Raw genomic sequence first — 21,374 nt, forward strand, 5'->3', positions numbered from 1 at the left:
ACGATGTGGCTCTATAATAAGGAAGTTGAGGGTCATGACATAGAATAATATCTACCAGAAAGGTAACTGGCAGATCCTCCTTGCTATTATTCTATGGCCATGACACATGACTCTGGATCGGCTCGGAGCATGTTTCAAAATTACCCGCCGTTCGAAGAAAACTCGATACTGCTATCTATGGGCAGTTGAATAAACTAGCTATAAATTAAGTTTTGACTTACTGCTTCTAGAGTGCGCGCTCAATCAAAACACAAGAAAAATAAACTTTTGCCGCCTCTGCGACGGCGCAACAGCTGATTCAGATTCAGCACTTCGAAGAGGCGAGAGGGTGCACTTTATTTTCTCGTGTTAACCTCATCACAACCAATATTATCATTTTTTCACCGTGTTTTCAGAAAGTGTTTGCATTTTTGTATTCTCTGAAGCTTCCATCTCTCAGTGCTCTGCACCGACAGTATTTCAGCTCCGGCTTTTTTTCAGCGTGCCGGCACCACGCGTATCGTGCTTTCCTCTCGACATTACATACCCTCTTACTTCAAGTATTTAAAGTTCTCAAACTTCTAAACCACGGTTGCGTTCGTTTATACATTGTGCCGGTTTCGTAATTGTATGCCGTGCGTTGACTCCTAAGTGTTATCATTTTGTGATCGTGTCTATAGTTTTCTCGAATCATGAATGAGGAGGATCTACACTTGGCTAAAGCGATGGTTCGCATGGACCTCCAGGACAGTCCCAGGTTGGCCAAAAAAACTGTGGTGGGCAGAGTTCAAGAAAAAGTTCAAGGCTTCAGGTAAGAACCATAAGTAATAGTATTGTCTTTTGTATGTTATTGCGGCGTCAGCAGCTCTTTCAAACTGCAGTGACGGACACTTTAAGTCAGTACTGAAAGAATAAAAGTTTTCGAAGTAAGGCGTTTTTAACAGTGACTAGTTGCCGCTATCCAGATAACAGCAGTTGGAGCAGATGAAATACATCCATAGGTATCTTGATTTGGTGCATTGTAGAATTCTAAAGGTTGAAATCTAGGTGTCACCCATATTTTTTAAAATGTTTATGCTTTAGAGAAAGTCTTTGAAACTTTTAAACGAAAGGATGATCATTTCTTTTCCACTGAGAAAATAAAATTTTAGTACGTAACTTTTGACTGAAATGTTTTCTACCTTTATTAAGAAGCAAGACAAATATGTTTGCTGTGAGGTGTCAATCTGTGATGTTATATAGCTCATGCTTCTCTTCAATAGTACTAAGGGATGCACATTATTCCAGATCACGTGAAAATTTTTTGCTTGAAATTTTTGAAGCCCTTGCTGATTTCAAAGAAGCGCGATCACACGGAAAAATTTCGCGTGAAAGTGTGGAAGCCTCCTAGATTTTGTGGAGGCTTTTTTTTCTTTCTCCTCTCACCTTGAATGTCATGTTTACTATTAATCAAAACATTGCGGAAAGGTTTCCACAATTTTCACCAATAAGAACATTCGAGAACAGTTTTCACTATTTTCACGGAATTATCACGGGAGGATTTCCACATTTTTGACCAAAGTATTGTGGAAGGGTTTCCAAAATTTCCCACTAAGTGTGGGTTTCCACAATTTTCCACCAAAAGTGGAAGGGTTTTTACAATTTTTGCCGAAATATTGTGGCAGGTAATAATAGTTTCTCACAGAAAATTGTGGAAGGCTTTCTCAATTTTTGTCACAAAGGTTTTCTACAATTTTCAGATTGTCCTAATTGAAAAAAAAAAAAAAAGGACCATACTGAATTGTGGAAGCACATCTTCAACGTTTTGTGGAAGGGGTGGAATTTTTCCCGTGAAAATAAAACAGTAACTTTGATCGATTTTTTCAATTTTCTGGGGCACAATTTCGGCAGTTGATTTTATTTGTTTTAGACACTATACTCTAGCGATCGGCCGTGATACAGCATACAGCTTTGCAAATTAGGTGTATACAAGATGTTCCAAACCACCCATGCTAGGCTTTTTTCTCGATGACTTTCAGGTTGGTTGATGTCTGGGACCAGGGGTTAAGTCGAAAATGGGTTCCTAAGGTCGTTGACCATGACCCTGATTATGAAAATCCCATTCCTAGGATCCATTCTCTATTCAATTCCCACGTTCCAAACATCATCTGACCTGAAGTCAGGTTCGGACTGGCTCGCATCTGAGGGCGTAGACCCTTGGCTGGTTAAAGGGGCATAATGTGATATTTCCTGGTAGGGCATTCCTTACGTGGAGAGGGGTTCAGAAAATTTTGGCAAATCAGCACAAGTTTACGCTATTTTCAGGTTCAAAGTTTATTGATCGCACGGAGTAAAAATTGCAAAATTGAACGTGAAGCACAGCATTGAGAGCTCACGCTTCGCGTCATCGCGCCTTCAATTTTTCAGATGCAGCACGGACGTCCATCAAGTACGAATAGTTGTATCTCTGCGCCGTCGTTAACGCGCATCCTTTCCCTCGTTTTATTTCCATAGTGTGGTTGTTTGCGTCTGTCTTATTTGTAATGTTGCTTCAAACTAGAGCAGAGCATTGCGAGTTCACGACTCACGGCATCGCGTCTTATATTTTTCATATGCAATGTGCACATCCATCTTGCGCGAATAGTGGTATTGCGTTTACATTTTAGATGTTTCTTATTTTTGAATTTCGAAATAAATTAAGGTTATGTTTGCCCGAGCTATGCTATGGTATGTCCAAATCAATAGTCATTTGAAAAGGAGGAAATGTGTTTAAAGGTCTCGTAAGAGGTCCATAAAGGATGCGTATGTCTAAAAATCGAACCGACCCTCGCTTCTAAGGGAGTGGGAGTTACACACAGCGAATAAAGGAGGGGGATGATAAAGCGCCTGTATGTCAAGAAGAAGGTGAAAATTTCACAGAAAATTGTTTACGCTTCAGAAAGTAGTTCTTGGACCTCTCGACCTCTGTTCACCACTATCATGCGTTAAAGCACCTTTCTTTACTCCTAACACTCTCTCTTCTTCCGTTCATTTAAGAAATTTTTCTCACATATTCTCGGTCGTAATTTTCTTTCTTCTTATTTTGCTATCTGTAAGAGGGGCGCGCAAAGGGGCGTACCTGCCAATGGCAGATTGGCCTTATGGCCAGTCCGAGTCTGCCTGAAGTAGCCGAGAAAAAAAGCGTGGGACGGGCGGTATGGGACATCCTGTATAAATTTTGCAACCAGTTTCAAATATCAGGATGTTGATGACTAAAGTGCGAGACCACTTATCCTCATTGTGGTGTCTCAAAATTTCCGCTCCTATTTTATTTTTTCGGAGAACAACAAGTTAACTCAATAGCTTGCAGTGTATGTATACAGAATATTCTACTACCAGCGGGAATAATCAAGAAAGTTTTAAGAAATTACTTTGACTCTTTTTCAAGAGACAAATGAAGTATGACAGGGAGTCCGCGTTGCAGAAGGGGGTTTATGATTTCGCACAAGCCATCGACATTATGCCACCGCCGCGCCCCACCGAGTCGTGGCGGTGTGTCGTCGCGAGCACTGTTTCATGGGCTAGATTGACCAGAGCGCCTTCAATTTTTATCATGCAACACGGATGTCCTTATAGCATGAATAGTTGCATCGAGGCGTACTGACGTCATTGTCCTAAGCTCGGATATTCATACTGAAGCGCCACATAGTGGATCGAGTCAACAGGAGAGGTCGGACCAAATTTGAAAACTTTAAACGCTTATAACTCTGGTCATACTAAACTTTGAGGTTCTAAAAGTAGTTTTATTGGTTTTCTGAAATTTTCTTTCAAAAGCATCCTTTTTAATTTGAAATGTGACAAAATAAACACCAAAATTGGCCGTTTTAGTAAAAAATGTCATGTCCGACTTCTCTGATTGACTCGATCCACTGTGCGCCAAGAAAAACGTCGCGCCGTATGAACACGCTAGGGGCGAGCGTCGCCAAATTCCATCCAATTAAATATAAATTTGCTGGAAAACTGGTCATAAGCTTTTATTTTAAAGTCACCTGGTCACCTGAAGATGGGCGGCTCGCCCGAAATGGCCATTGTGCGTAAAGAATAATAAAAAAAAATTAAGTCATCTATAACTATAATCGGTTTTCGAAAACGTTTAATTTGTATATAGAAAAAAAGTGTTCATAGTGCCGATAAAGTGGTAAAATTTTGCAGTATGCTACAACATAGTCTTAGTTTAAAGCTTCAGAGGATTTGCAACAATTTAATTGAAAGATTTACAAAATTCCAAGGAAATAGTTTCCTTACTATCCTCAATAATAATGGAGAATGGGAGGAGGAGAAGAACTTTGACATCGTCTGAATCTTTAAACGGCATTTTCCCACCGCGGCAAACCTTGCTTTGGCGGCAGCCAAGCCCGGCACGGGTGGTCTGAACTTTGCAAAGCTGTACCTCTACTGATCGTGGTGTCAACAATAATCTTAGTCTTAATTCCCGAGTAGCATCAACCGATGGAATTGTGCCCAACAAAATAGAAAAAAGATCGATTCAAATTGTTTTCAAACCGAACAGCTTCAAAACATAAGCACTTTTAACTTTGCAGCGCTGTAATGGCTAAACGAGTTTTGCACGAAGCTGTATTCCTCAGCGGAAAATGGTCTCATCATAAGTTCTCGTGTGAGATAAATTTGGACCGCGTTTAGCAGAAAGGAACCAATCCACATCAGCTATTGCCAAATTTAATTGGGCAATACAGTTTTTTACATGACTAGAGGGCTCCGCCCCCTGGCCGCTCCGCGGCCCAACCCCCTCGCAGATTCTGTCAATTCATGATGAAAATATCACACAATTTTTTTTAATTCCCATTATTCTTGTAATTTTTATTAATACTGCTGAAGTTCTGTTAGATACTTATTCATTTAAAACATCATCATCAATTTAGCTACAAACTTACTTCAATTAAGTTTGGAATTTTAAGATAAGGTGAATAATCTGTTTGAAACGGTTTATATGGGATAAAACATGATGGATGGAAAGTAAACATGATGGCCTTTTTTGTGTGTACGTCCGTGTCATTCCGCATTCTCATTGGTCTTTCATTAACCAATCAGAAAACGTCATTGAAAATCCCCGGGAAATTTAAATGTATTCTTCCGTAAATCATTCGATATTAATGATAGGTAGACACGGATAAAAAATGGGATGTATTTCTTCTAATTAACCAGGATAAAATGGAGGAATATTACCTATACAGGATAGTCCTGGAAAAACGGGATGTACCTCTATTAATAAACTGGGATGAAGGGAAGGATATCGATCTTTATGTATCGCTCTTCGATATATCGTTTGATTTAAAGGAGTATTGATTGGGATAAAAGGTGATTTATTCTCATTAACCAGTATAAAAGGTAGTAATATTACCTATACAGGATAGTCTTGGAAATAACGGGATGTACCTTTATTAATAAACCGGGATGAAGGGAAGGATATCGATCTTCGTGTATCGCTCTTCGATATATCGTTTGTTCTAAAGCAGTATTGACTGGGATAAACGGGATTTCTTCATAATAACCGGGATAAAAGGGAGGAATTTTACCTATACAGGATAGTCATGGATAAAACGGGATGTAACTATGTTAAGAAACCGGGATAACAGGAAGGATATCGATCTTCGATACATCGTTTGTTCTAAAGCAGTATTGACTGGGATAAAACGGGATTTCTTCATAGTGACCGGGATAATATGCAGTAATTTTACCTATACAGGATAGTCATGAATAAAACGGGATGTAACTATGTCGAGAAACCGGGATAACAGGAAGGATATCGATCTTCGATACATCGTTTGTTCTAAAGCAGTTTTGACTGGGATAAAACGGGATTTCTTCACAGTGACCGGGATAAAAGGGAGGAATTTTACCTATACAGGATAGGCATTGATAAAACGGGATGTAACTATGTCGAGAAACCGGGATAACAGGAAGGATATCGATCTTTGAATACCGATCTTCGATATATCGTTTGATTGAAAGCAGTATTGACTGGGATAAAACGGGATTTCTTCATAGTGACCGGGATAATATGCAGTAATTTTACCTATCCAGGATAGTCATGGATAAAACGGGATGTAACAATGTTAAAAAACCGGGATAACAGGTCGGGCTTCTCCGATTTTATCCCGGTCGTGATTTAGGCATTTTATCGTCAAAAAATGGGAAAATTGGGTAGAGGAACGGGCAGCCTCGCCGTATTGTGATTATCGATACATGCGATTATCAGTTTGATGTGTTTTTTGTGTTTGTTGTGTGTTTAGTGTCACAAAAAACACATCAAATGCATCATGAAACACAGCAAACACATCCAACACATCATGAAACACAATCAAACACATCAAACACATCAAACACATCATGAAACACAGCAAACACATCATGAAACACATAAAACACATCAAACACAACAAACACATCATGAAACACAATCAAACACATCAAACACAGCAAACACATCATGAAAAACAGCAAACACATCAAACACATCATGAAACACAAACACAACAAACACACCATGAAACACAATCAAACAAATCAAACACATCAAACTGACAATCGCATGTATCGATAATCGCAATGACAATTTTACCTAAACAGGATAGTCATGGATAATCCCGTTGTATCCCAGTCAATACTGCTTTAGAAGAAACGATGTATCGAAGATCGATACACAAAGATCGATATCCTTCCTGTTATCCCGGTTTATTTATGTAGGTACATCCCGTTTGTTCCAAGACTATCCTGTATAGGTAATATTCCTACCTTTTATACTGGTTAATGAGAAGAAATCACCTTTTACACCAGTCAATACTCCTTTAAATGAAACGATATATCGAATATCGATAAAACACGTCAAACACATCAAACTGATAATCGCATGTATCCATAATCGCAACACGGAGATGCTGCGGTTGCTTAGCAACCGCGGACCCGTTCCTCTCCTCAATTTTCCCATTTTTTGACGATAAAATCCCTAAATCACGACCGGGATAAAATCGGAGTAGCCCGACCTGTTATCCCGGTTTCTTAACATTGTTACATCCCGTTTTATCCATGACTATCCTGTATAGGTAAAATTCCTCCCTTTTATCCCGGTCACTGTGAAGAAATCCCGTTTTATCCCAGTCAAAACTGCTTTAGAACAAACGATGTATCGAAGATCGATATCCTTCCTGTTATCCCGGTTTCTCGACATAGTTACATCCCGTTTTATTCATGACTATCCTGTATAGGTAAAATTACTGCATATTATCCCGGTCACTATGAAGAAATCCCGTTTTATCCCAGTCAATACTGCTTTAGAACAAACGATGTATCGAAGATCGATATCCTTCCTGTTATCCCGGTTTCTTAACATAGTTACATCCCGTTTTATCCATGACTATCCTGTATAGGTAAAATTCCTCCCTTTTATCCCGGTTATTATGAAGAAATCCCGTTTATCCCAGTCAATACTGCTTTAGAACAAACGATATATCGAAGAGCGATACACGAAGATCGATATCCTTCCCTTCATCCCGGTTTATTAATAAAGGTACATCCCTTTATTTCCAAGACTATCCTGTATAGGTAATGTTACTACCTTTTATACTGGTTAATGAGAAGAAATCACCTTTTATCCCAATCAATACTCCTTTAAATCAAACGATATATCGAAGAGCGATACATAAAGATCGATATCCTTCCCTTCATCCCAGTTTATTAATAGAGGTACATCCCGTTTTTCCAGGACTATCCTGTATAGGTAATATTCCTCCATTTTATCCTGGTTAATTAGAAGAAATACATCCCATTTTTATCCGTGTCTACCTATCATTAATATCGAATGATTTACGGAAGAATACATTTAAATTTCCCGGGGATTTTCAATGACGTTTTCTGATTGGTTAATGAAAGACCAATGAGAATGCGAAATGACACGGACGTACACACAAAAAAGGCCTTATTTTTTTTTACTATAGTAAGAAAGATAAGATAAGAAAACAGTTGTGGGGATCTATGTGCAAATTTCAGTTAAAGGGTATCCCGGGATAAGGATGTCAAAATGCCCTTGTGAACGGATTTTTATTTTAACCATTTTAAGTCATCAAGGGTGTCCTAAAACTTAGGTTTTGGGGAATTTTAGCCCCCCAACCCCCTCCGCCCCCCTCAGACCCCCAAAAACCGCTTTTTGGGGCTATTTTTGACTATGCTAACGTCTTTTCCTCATAACTTTCGTAATTTTCGGTAGAATTGAACCAAAATTTGTCAGAATCTACATCAATTAGCTTAGTTTTTGTAGAAAAAAATTCATTATCATCGGATAATATTTTAGCTTCTAAAAAACTTCGTAAAATTTAAAAAAAAATCATTTTTTTCCTTTTTTCGCGCTAGGTGACGTATGGAAACGAGGACACAAACAAAAATTGCCTCTAGTCTTACGTTATACATCCAATAAGATACAGAAAAAATTTCGTGTTGATCGGAGTGGTGCGCCATACTTAAAAACGCAATTTTCTAACCTCAAAACGGCCGAAATGCCACCATAGCCTCCTTTGATGACTAGGCGTGGAGAAATATGTAGCGAGAAACATCCGGTTTTATCGTCTCACCTCTTAAGTGATCCACTTAAGTACCTTGAGCCAAAATTTCGAGTTGATCAGAGTGGTGCGCAACACCCAAGCACGCAATTTTCTAACCTCAAAACGGTCTAATTGCCCATTTCGGCACCCATTATCACTCAGTGTCAAAAAATAAGAAGAGGGACATCCGGTTTTATCATCTCACCTCTTAAGTGATCCACTTAAGTACGTCGAGCCAAAATTTCGAGTTGATCAGAGTGGTGCGCAACACCCAAGCACGCAATTTTCTGACCTCAAAACGGCCAAATTGCCCATTTCGGCTGATTTCGGCACCCATTATCACTCCGTGTCAAAAAATAAGAAGAGGGACATCCGATATTATTGTCCTACCTCATAAATTAGACACTTACGTACATTTAGCCGAAATTTCGTGTCGATCAGAGTGGTGCGCAACACCGGAACACGCAATTTTCTTGTTAATTTAGTTACTAGAATTTGCCAGTACTCATAGTGCACTACTACGTAGGTATACCTATTATTGAAGTTTGGAGGAGGGAACGCTTCTACGTGGGGGATGAGCGAGCCTCCCTACTGTCATATAATTCCTGGGAGTTCAGAGGTTTCGTTGAGTGATCGGGTCTGCTACGCGGTAGGGTGCTAAAATGAACTTTGAAATGTGCATCATGCACTTTTCAAGCGGGCTCGTCGCTGACATACAGTGATAATGAATGCCGAAATGGGAATTTTGGGAGGTTTCAGGTTAGAAAACGGCGTGTTCCGGTGTCGCGCACCACTCTGATCTAAATGTACTTAAGTGTCTAATCTATGAGGTAGGTCAATAATATCGGATGTCCCTCTTCTTATTTTTTGACACGGAGTGATGATGGGTGCCGAAATCAGCCGAAATGGGCAATTTGGCCGTTTTGAGGTCAGAAAATTGCGTGCTTGGGTGTTGCGCACCACTCTGATCGACACGAAATTTCGGCTAAATGTACTTAAGTGTCTAATTTATGAGGTAGGACAATAATATCGGATGTCCCTCTTCTTATTTTTTGACACGGAGTGATAATGGGTGCCGAAATCAGCCGAAATGGGCAATTTGGCCGTTTTGAGGTCAGAAAATTGCGTGCTTGGGTGTTGCGCACCACTCTGATCAACTCGAAATTTTGGCTCGACGTACTTAAGTGGATCACTTAAGAGGTGAGATGATAAAACCGGATGTCCCTCTTCTTATTTTTGACACTGAGTGATAATGGGTGCCGAAATGGGCAATTAGACCGTTTTGAGGTTAGAAAATTGCGTGCTTGGGTGTTGCGCACCACTCTGATCAACTCGAAATTTTGGCTCAAGGTACTTAAGTGGATCACTTAAGAGGTGAGACGATAAAACCGGATGTTTCTCGCTACATATTTCTCCACGCCTAGTCATCAAAGGAGGCTATGGTGGCATTTCGGCCGTTTTGAGGTTAGAAAATTGCGTTTTTAAGTATGGCGCACCACTCCGATCAACACGAAATTTTTTCTGTATCTTATTGGATGTATAACGTAAGACTAGAGGCAATTTTTGTTTGTGTCCTCGTTTCCATACGTCACCTAGCGCGAAAAAAGGAAAAAAATGATTTTTTTTTAAATTTTACGAAGTTTTTTAGAAGCTAAAATATTATCCGATGATAATGAATTTTTTTCTACAAAAACTAAGCTAATTGATGTAGATTCTGACAAATTTTGGTTCAATTCTACCGAAAATTACGAAAGTTATGAGGAAAAGACGTTAGCATAGTCAAAAATAGCCCCAAAAAGCGGTTTTTGGGGGTCTGAGGGGGGGGCGGAGGGGGTTGGGGGGCTAAAATTCCCCAAAACTAAGTTTTAGAACACCCTTGATGACTTAAAATGGTTAAAATAAAAATCCGTTCACAAGGGCATTTTGACATCCTTATCCCGGGATACCCTTTCCGCTAGTATGAAGCAAATTTCTTAAAATCTTCAAAGGAATCCGCACAAACTCTCCCTCGTAAAGAATTAAATTGCCCAGTCATTCGGTTCCTTTCTGCTAAACGAGGTCCATTTGAAAAAAATACGCGTGTTTCCAAAAAGTAGAGACACTTTTTTTTGACAGGCTTCTCCTTGCTACGTCTCTGACCCCCCACCCCTTCCAAAATTGTTTGAAAGTACGCACCTGATATGAACAGACACGATAACACCTACCCCTGCTAAAAATGATAAGTAGGCTATTCAGAATTCGCCGACTCACGTGAGTAGAATTTCCTACTTCACTAGAAATATTCTTCTCATAAGAGTAGAAAAGTTCAACTTATATGAATTCAATTAATATGAATCTAATGATGATATGAAATTCTATTCATATGACTTTGATTTTTTACTCATTTGTACTCAACATTTTTAGCAGGGACATGATAGTACCTTTGCAATGGTACCTACTTACAAGCCGGCGAAAGTGTGTAGAAATCTCCACTGTTTGTCTCGACAGTGTATTTGCCTCTCGCAAGTTTCGAGGAGCAGGCATTACCCAGCCAACCAATAGCTTTTAAAATCGACTTTCACCATTTTATTAGTCGTCGAACGAAGGGATGCGCACCTTCGACGCGGCAGCGATGGGAGAAGCGAGTTCGCGAATGAATAATGCATCAGAGAACCTATCTACCGATGCTCGTTTCGTGGTTTCCCCTAGAACGAACTTGCGTCTTTCTATTCTCGTAAAATTACCCGACGATTGTTCCGATTTTGGAGCCGCGGAACCCGGAAATGTAATGTACGAACCTCGGGCGACGCACAGTAGTAGGTCGAGTCAGCTGGAGAGCTCGGACAAAATTTGGAAACTTTAAAGTTTACAACTCCTTTTATACAAAACCTTAAGGTTTTAAAAATGGTTCCATCGGTTTCCTTGTGAAATTTTCCTCTAGAAATATCCCTCAAAATTTAAAATGTGGCGATATAAACGTCAAAATTTGCAATTCCAGTCAAAAATTTTATGTCCAACTTCTCTGATTGACTCTATCAACTGTGCGACGCTTCTCGCCTCGTGGAAGTGGGTGCGCTTACAGAACTTACGCAAACTCTCGTGGAACCAAAGGAAAAGAAGGATCGGCCGCAATAAGATCAAAGAAAATGGCGTATCAGCAGACTTCAAAATCCGTTAACGTCCACTTATAAGCGATATTTAAATGAATCAGGCGCGTCATTCGGGGAGGGCCGGAAAACGACCGATACAATTTTTTGCCCCCCCCCCCCCCCCCCCAAGATTCAGCTGAAATGACACATTCTTGGAGATACATTCTCTCGTGGAGAGTCCTACAATCGCTGTCAAGGAATACTTTAAAAAAATGGGTCCAGAGAAAATAATATTTTTGAAAATTTTTCACGCCCTTCAAAGGTAATGGAATAGCATGAGAATTCAATTTTTTACAATAGTTTCTATAGCATTTGCATATGATCCAAGAGAGCGTGCATCGGCGAATGAAGTCTAAAGCAACATTCTTCAGAAATAGTCGAGACAATGATCTTTTTATAAAATGAAATTCCACGGACAATTTACAAGTTCGTGGAGAGTCCGTAAAATTCCTTGATTTTACTGATTAGACTCCTTGGCAAATCCTAATTGGAAGTCTTTGGTTTTAGTTTTGGAAATCAACCATGAATCCTAAGCCACAAAAAAAATTCTCTGCTCCCAAATTCGATTCCTGAGATCTCTGCATTCAATTCCGAATCACCCCGTATCAACCGGAGCTTTTTCCTCAATGACGGTCCTGTTAGCTAGCTAGCTACCTTGCATACCAAGGCGACCAGTGGACGCTCGGATTTTTGACGAATCTGATGGACTGTCATTCACCTGACGATGAGGATGGTCTCTCGAGCCGGAAGGCGCGTCTCCATTTTGCGGAAAAACGACGTATGAGCACTTGAATGTTGCCAAATTTTCTTTCAGATAATGTGTATTTTCGAGGAAAGTCATGAATATTTTTCCTTTAAATATTCGGACACTCCAGGTAAAATTCCGAACAAAATCCTCAGGAAAATCTGGAGAAAAGTATTCAAAATTTGCTCGAAAATCCCAGATCAATCCGATGAAATTTGGGCACGTTTAAAAGCTCGTACGGCGTTCCTCCTCAGCACCGCAGCATCATTAATCGGCCCGACTCGCGGATGAAGCCATCGACATCAGTGGTTTGATGTGTTTCGCGATGTATCGATTGATCTACCGTTTAAACTCATCGAGAAGGATCGATACACAGGGTGTTCGCATCGAACACCGTAATTAGTGGCGTGGCGTGCTTGCGATATATCGATTGTTATGCCATTTAAACCTATGGAAAAGGATCAATAATCAGGATGTTCGCAGAAAACACCTTAATAATCGATTCTTTACCATAGTTTTAAATGGAAGAACAATCGATCTATCGCAAAACACGCCACGCGACTGACCGTAATAATCGATTCTTCACCATAATCCCAAACGGAATTATCGATAGTCGATCATCGCGCCTCGCCACTGATAGACATGGACGATTGCCTTTGGTGCACTCAGCTGAAAACAAACGCTAAGGCGGACCAGTTATGGCAGGACCAACCACATATTCTGAGGCTCTTCCGCGAAAGCGTTGCCAAATCCGCAGAGGAATCTCCTGAAGTCCCTGGGCATTGCTGCCGTGCTAAGGAAGAACGCCGTATGAACATTCGAGAGTTGCCAAATTTCCTTTGATAAAATGTTTGTGTATGAGGAAAGTTATGAATATTTTTCCTTGAAATTTTCAGGAACTTTAGATCAAAATACGAAGAATACTCCCTGAAAAATTGGAAGAAAAATATCCATGAGTTTACCAGGAAATTCGTATTTTATCGAAGAAAATTTGGCTACGCCTGTTGGCTCATACGGCGTTTTTCCTTAGCACAGCAGATTGGCCGTGTTTCGGGTGCCCGCGCGGCAAGCGTGTTTCTCTTTTCGCGAGAGTCGCGGCCAAGATCACAACCTGCTCCAGTTGCGAATGTGTGTCGGATCCTCTGCCAAGCGTTCGTTGCCTTGTCTAGCGACGCGACGCCGCGCCGGCCGCAGTTCTCTGCCGGAACAACACGTGGAATCTTAAGTACCACATGTACCTAACTCAGAGACAAGAGACCCTCCATTGGCCTCTTGGCCAATGACAGGTGGAACCTTTTACTTTCGGGGATTCAACACCTCCATCGACAATGGAGATGTTGCATGTGTGAGGGATTTGCGATTTGACAACTGATTTTTATGTAAAAGTTCGCGAGAAACACGATGGTGCCCCTGGTTTTCTCTGAAATCAACTCTCAAGCTCAAAAAAAGCTCTCAAGTTGAGGCCAAAATGGAGGGGATATCCCACGCTATCCAGAGAGTCCGCGTCTACATCAGGACAAACTCTCCATGCAAAGATAGGGAGCAAATACACTAGCAGGGCTGCCACTTTATTTGGGGACTCCGAAACTGAAGGCACGGCAACCTTGCTAATGTATTTGCTCCCTATCTTTGCATGGGGAGTTTGTCTTGATGTAGACGTGGACTCTCAGGGTAGGGTGGGATATCCCCTCCATTTTGGCCTCAACTTGAGAGCTTTTTTTGAGCTTGGTAGTTGATTTCAGAGAAAACCAGTGGCACCATCGTGTTTCTCTCGAACTTTTACATAAGAATCAATAGTCAAATCGCAAATTCCTCACACATGCAACATCTCCATTATAGGAGAGCAACGGTCATCTTACCCTCTACACGGAAACAAAGTCACGGGCCTCCGTTCCGGGCTCAGAGACCGCAAGTTCCGGGTGCTGGAGCCGTAGCTTCGACTGCTCCTGGTGCTACGCCCGGAACTTCCGGCCTCTGAGCCCGGAACGCGGGCGGTATGTCTGTGTAGCCCGTATGTACGGCTTCCATGTTCGGAGTTTTTTTATCAGTGTAAGGTAAATGAAGAGCTTCGGGTGATTTATTGAGCCAAACTTAGGTTTGTTTGCAAAACGAAATTCTCAACACGTTTTTAATCATCCATCATACAGGTAGGTCAACAGTTGAATGTTGGAGTCCCAAAAGTAAAAGCCTCCACCATTGCCAAGATACTAGTGGAGGGTCTCTTGTCTCTAACCTAACTTAATCTCCCATAAGTATGATGAAAGTTCTGAAATGCACAAGTTTTTACATCAAAAAAGAAGAAAAATCCGGGAAGCGGCGGATCGTAACCTTTAGAATAAAATTACTTGATATGTACCTTGAAAACATGGTACCTATTCTTTTTTTCTTTTTTTCTCGAGTTTCTAATTCTTCCGAAAATCAGGGAACCTCTCGAGACTTTTGAAGGATGTTCGGAGGATTCCTTTACAGGATGTCTGAAAATGTCGTTGAAAAACTGAAAAAGTCAAAGGGATTTTGCCCAACTCGAAAAAGTCAGTGAATTTGGCTGCAATACGTTGAAATCCCCTCTCTCGGCCGAAACAATTATTTTCAATTTCAAGAGATTTCGCGTTGAAATTTCCGTAAGAAAAACATCGTCATCAGAAATCTTGCCCGAGAACATTAAAAAGTCTTGGGAAATGCCGAAAATGTTATGTTTAAAAACCCTGAATAGGCATGGAACAGTCAGGGAATTTTTCGATTCAATAACACTTGTCACACCCTGATTGTAATGTTTTGGAGAACATCGCTGAGGCTTCCCTGATTTTTGCAAGCTCTTTTCTTTCTCTCAAATTCCGGATTCCTATATTTCCTGCGCCCCTGCCAGTGTTGGTCTTTCTTTTTCGCGGTACATCTTTAACTGGCCAGGCCCGTGGGTCGGGCCGGAACTTGGCATGTCATTACCCCCCGGCGTAAAGTTGTATCTCGATTTCCACATGAACCCCAGAAAGCATAGATTCTCATGTTAAACAGGAGTCACGTGGAAATTAAGATACGCCCTTACGCCTGAGGAGCGACGACATTTCTGAGAGGACTCTCGATCGCAACTCATTCATGAGCAAGAGCACTTCATTCATGAGAGCGGAGTTTCTGGACGTCATGATGTCACCTTTCTCCTCAAGCGTGTAGCATGGGCAACCGAGTACATATCTGTCATGCCACTTGACATCGTCAAAAAAATCAACCGCCCAATCGACCACCGTCGCTTTTGATGCTGTGAGAGCCGCTTGGCGTGCTTATTCAGGGTTGTCATGTTTGGAACACGCCAAATTATGATTCAAGGTGTGCAAATGTCAAAATCTGAACTTTGAGATTAAGACTGGTATGTCTCATCGTCGAAATTGTCACCAGTCGTTTAGGGACTCAGAGATGGAGGAAAGTAACGCAGTTTTTGAACAGACAGAAGAAGCAAAGTTTTCTTTACTCAATTATCGAAGTTCGAGGAAGGTCTGATTATTCGCTGTCAATATTTCGAACTTTTGTATTCTTCAATGAGCACATTTGAACCAGTGAGAACGAAAACACACCAACTCGGTAATTTAAAAATGCTCAATTTTCATTAAAGAGAGTCAGTTTTCATAAAGGTCATTGAAGTTAACGCGCATCTGTTCCAACTTGGATCTTCGAAGTGTCCTTTAGTACTTGTCTTTCGGCACCAAAATTTTTTTTCTTGTGCTAACTTCTTCAACTACTGTGCAGTTTTGCGTGTGTCTTGATTATTTTCGTTTTTGCGAGTTGGTGTGTTTTCGTTCTCACTGATTCATTTTTCAATGTATTTTCTAAAACGGCACTCGTGTATAGGAAGACGAGGCAGGGTCTCTGATATCTCATTGTCAGTTGGCATAAGCAACGCATTCAGTGATGTTTGTGATAACGCCTTGATAACTACGATACAACTATTCGTGCTTTATGGACATCCGTGTTGCATGCTAAGAATTGAAGGCGCTCCGGCCTCCCTAGACCACAAAGCAGTGCCCGCAGTAGCACGTAGCCTGTAGCATGCCGTCACGAATATGTGGCAAGATGAAATTATCCGATAAAAACTAAGGTGAGGGGACAGGAAAGGATGTTTGTTCCATTTTCAAATATAGGGGTATTTTATCCCACCACCCCACAGAGCTTTGACAGCACTGCGAGCGCCGTTTCACGAGCTAGAATAGGCGCTTTCAATTTTCAGCATGCAATACGGATGTCCATAGAGCACCAATAGTTGCATCAAGGAGCTATTACTTATTGCATTTTCCTAAGCTCAGATATATTAATACTGAGTGCTACTGATTGCATTTTCCTAAGATCAGATGTATTAATAGTGAGTGCCAAGAAAAACGGCGTATGAACGCTCGAACGTTGCCAGATTTCATCCAATTAAATATGAATATCCTGGAAAACCGGTAAGCTCTTAGTTTAAAGTCTTAAAGAGTTTGCTGCGCAATCTAATTTCATGATTCTTAAAATTCAAAGGAAGTAGATTCCTAACTTTGCGAAGGGATAATACCTCTTACGTCAACTCGCCCCTTTTCGGCATGAATTTTCAGAAGCGATACTGCTGTGCATCAACCACAATTTGGCGCCCCTGACGCTCACCCACTGATGCAAAATTTAATGACCCTGTGTAAAATGAAATTTCACGATTTTTTTTTTAAATTCTGCAGTGGACTTAGTATGCCGTGAGATGCCCAGAAACAGTAAACTCTTAATTTTGAAATTTTGACAAAAACAAAAATCATGGGACAAGTTTCGAAGTCTCTCATCAAATTCTCCGACAATTCTTGTAGGTTGTACTTTGCGCAATCCCCAAAAAATCATTGAAATTTCACTCATCAGTCGAATGAAATTCCATGAAAGATTATTCCGTGAAATTTCATTAGCGTCTCTGCATTCGTCAGCACTGCGTATATTTGGTCGGGCTTTTTTGGCGCTGTAACTGTACTCGAAAACGTTACTCTGTGAGGTGTACTAGTCCCGCCGTCATGGGAGTCGTTCAACTCACGCGCGAATCAGCGCGACGCGACAACTTGGTTTCAAGTGAGTTGTTCATTCAAAAGACGTTGATTTAGGATTTGATTGATGGTGCCATCCGACGGCACCGCTCAACGGCCTCTGCCAGATTGGAACATGAAGTTGGACTTTTCCACCGCGTTTCGTGCCACCAGAAACGTGTTGGAAATTCAATTTGGTAGGAAACAAACATGGAAAGGAGAAATCCTTAAATACATAGAATTCTGAGACATCTTACGGACCCTAACAGTGATGACAGGCAAAAATTTTCGACTGTTTGAATGTGAAATCGTGTCTTCCCTGGTAAAAATTGGCGATAGGTTAGGAGCTCCGTTTCAAAATACCATAGGAGTTCTTATAACCGACTAAAGAAGGCTATTGAAAATCATATAGCTGGCTGTAGAAAGCGGAGCAAATCATATAGACGGGCTGTACGAAGCTATAAAAAAGTATACAGTTGGGCTCTAGTTCCTATCGTCGGGCTTTACACTTTATCACCATTGGCTATGAAAGGCTATAAGAAATTGTGTAGAAATTCGTGTGCTTTGGAAATCATTAAGTTTGATACGGAACTACCTTGATATGTACAAAACACACATTATATTTTCCTTTAAAACATATTTTTTTCATCAATTAAAATGAGAATTATCCATACAGAGTGTGCAAACATTTTAAAATGATTAGTTGAACAACGCTGACTCCGCAAGATTAAATATTACAGCCTAACCCAAAGCGGAGCGGCGACGCACTGGCGCCTACAAACCTAACATGGATACTTCACGCATTGCGCAATGCGTGAAGTATCCCTGTTAGGTTTGTAGGCGCTAATGCGCGTTTCGCGCTCTCTGCCCGCCCGCCGCGCCGCAGCGTGCCACGGCCTGCCACGGCGTCTGAAGCAACTATTTCACACTAGATGTATTGCGCAGTATCATAAGAAATTGAAGGCGCTCCAACATATTAAGAATGGCAGGCATCCTTCAAAAGTACGGAACATTCCTCGCAAAATAAATCACGGCATAAAAAGAGAGCGGTGGTCCAAAAACTAACTAAGTCCTAGTATCCGTTTTTAGTAACGTTTAGCATAAACTTTATCGTCTGGCTGTAGCTTAGTCGCCATCGGCTATAAAAGGCTGAAAGAAATTGCACAGCCGGCTACAGCAGCTATTGGAAATCTTACAGCCGGCTTCAGGTCTATGGTATTTTGGAACACAGTTTCTACTGCCAATTTTTTACCAGGGTTTTCTATCCACCGTGCAAACACGAAGAAAATTTCAGGAAAAAAAAACAGGAATTAAGCAGTGGTTTGGAGGTTAAGGCGCATAAGTGCAGTTCCTGGAAAAATGAGTTATTAATGATTTTATTTAAAGTTAGTCCTAACATATATTCTGTACACAATAACCGCTAAAATCCAATTAAGCGTCTAAACGTGAGTTTGAAATTTCCTCCCGCCATGAGGCGCCCTGCAATGAAATTTTAGACGCGTATTCCTCGAAATAGCAATTAAAAATTTTACTTAAGCGCCTTTTCCTCCAAGCCTCTCAATTCTTCGTTCTCTCCTCGCGAAAAAACGTAATTAGATTTCGATGTCGCCAAATTTTCCCGAGCAGATTGCATTTTTACTAGGAGAATCTGAAGAATTTGTACCTGAAAATTTCACCGAATTTTCTCTTGATCTCATAAAAAAATCAGAAAAACTTTCAACAGAAATTACGGATGTACTTTCTGTAGAAAATCGAATTGTTCGAGTCAATTTTGCAACCTTGGAATGGAGTTACGTCCATTCGTCCAGGAAACGACAGATTGTGGAATTTGGTAAATCTCATGAACCTCATAAATTTAACCAAGATTGATTATTTATACAGGGGTGCAGTAAGTTTCAGCTTTCCATTTGTTTTCGCAAATCTCTACGCGTATGGATCAAGATAAATAAGTGGAAAAATTCAACTCTTAATTAAATATTGTTCCATCCACGTCCCGGCGTGTGCGTGAAAATGTGGGGACAAGGTCCTGAAAACATGGAATGCGGGGACAATTTTTCCTATAGGGTTGACATTTTTGCGCTTTTTCGTCCAGGTCCGCGTGTCGACATCCGCGAAAAAATGGAAAGTTGGAACTAACTGCACCCTTGTAAATGACCATTTTTTTAAAATTTTAATTAAATGTTTTTGATTTTTAATAAAATTTTAATTAAATTTTTCGGGGCTCGCAGTATTTGCCAATTTCCGCAACCCTTGTGTTTTTCTGAAATTCTTCCGTTGGCATTTCATGCACCTTCAGTCGTAGAGCAAACTATTCAAACCCTTAAAAAGCCCCTCAAAGTCTTCTCTGAACAAGGATCAAAATTTCGCGCGTCATTCCTTTTTACATATTTTATGGGAAAAAGTTCAGAATTTAAGACACAGGATACCCCCGAAGAACTTGAAACGTATCATCTGAAATGTTTTAATCGTGCCGAAATCTCATAATTTTGCGCACGCTCTAGCATTTAGATTGAATATCACACACCCAGCACCCAAAAAGAGTTTTGCGGAGTGAATTCCTTAGATGTCGAAAAGTTTATGACTGACGTACATGCGGCAACACAGGGAAGCATGACGGCGCCTAGTATTATTAATGATGCAGTGCCATAATACGTGCTTCCGAGTAAGAAGGGCTGATGGTTGATTTTCTCACGAGTTCACTTACATGCCTAGGAACGGAGGAGCTCAGAATTAGTCCTCGAAGCCGTACAAAAATGTGTGCCCCATATAAATAAAGGGGCGAAAAAGGAACGAAAAAGGAGCTTCTGATAACTACGCAAGCTGGAAAGCATGCGCTCTCTAAAATTGAAATTATTGAGCAGGAATTTCAGTACATAAACAGTCCCTACTCGTTTCAGTTTTTTGCTTTTTAAAATTAGTCGACTCTCTAGGCTTACTGTAAGAAAAGATCAGTTTGCGGAACCTGAAATTCTGGTTCCACAAGGTAAAAAAGTCCTGGAAAGTCCTAAAATACTGCTCAATTTTGAGAAGTCACGGGCTTATACTGCAGAATCGCGCGATTTTTCCTCCGAGTAATAAAACTGAATTTTCTTCAATTTCTACAGAATTTGCGCTTAAAATATTCCTCGAAAAGAAGTTTTAAGAGAAGTCACACCACCATGTTTGAAACTTCTGCAAAGGCAGAGAATTTTGAAGCTCAAGGAAACTTGCCGCCGTGTTCTATGGCTTTAGTTTTTCGTGTATTTTACCCGAAAATATTTTTAACCGCTGAAAATACAAAATAGGAAGGTAAAGAGACAGGTACCTACATCGGCTCTCTTGTCAAGCCTTTCATCTTGCGCTTAAGAGATAACTGAAAAATACGGCATGAGACTGTGTATTCCTTGCGCAGCATGACATTACAAAAATGAACTTTAACTCCAAAATAAAGTATCCTTTAGAAGTGCTTGTTGTCAAAATTAATTGAAAAGAATCGTTTTTTATTTCAAGCTTTGTAACGGTTCAAAAGTATAAATGTAGTTTGCTTTCCCTTTCTCCTTCTCTGTTTTCTTTATCTGGACATGCATACATTTGCTTTTTTCATTATGTTATTTTAAACTTTTGAACAAACGCACCAGCAGTACCAGTCGTCAGTTGACAAAGCCTACACTATTTTTCATCTGCATAAAAATCAAAGTCGAGTGTCTACATCAGTCCAATTCCGACCTCTTTTTCTTCTTTCTTTTTTTCTTTTTCTTTCTTATTATCCAACCGTATTCGCGGACGTTTTCCTGTTGGGATAAATTTTCAGTTTTTATGAGAACGATTCGGTAGTTCATCGATTAATTGATACATGCTTGATCTGAGGACACTTTTTTTTCCAAAACCCCAAACGCCACATAACGCCGGAGCACGCGTCGGATATTTTTGACAAAATTGGATAGAGAAATATTTA

The 21,374-nt window shown here is 40.5% G+C and overlaps 1 protein-coding gene across 2 annotated transcripts in view; it reads left to right on the forward strand.

Moving 5' to 3' along the window:
* The first annotated feature begins 295 nt into the window (after positions 1-295).
* The window catches only part of LOC109037958 (NAD kinase), a 149,744-nt gene continuing 128,665 nt past the window's right edge, over positions 296-21,374 (forward strand). For both annotated transcript variants that reach the window (XM_019052841.2, XM_019052844.2), the window contains exon 1: positions 296-790. In XM_019052841.2, the coding sequence (XP_018908386.1) occupies positions 672-790 (119 nt within the window). In that variant the 5' untranslated portion in view covers positions 296-671. The remainder of the gene's footprint in view (positions 791-21,374) is intronic.

Source organism: Bemisia tabaci, chromosome 4 (genome assembly GCF_918797505.1).
Source record: "Bemisia tabaci chromosome 4, PGI_BMITA_v3".
In the NCBI taxonomy this organism is placed as follows: Eukaryota; Metazoa; Arthropoda; class Insecta; order Hemiptera; family Aleyrodidae; genus Bemisia; species Bemisia tabaci.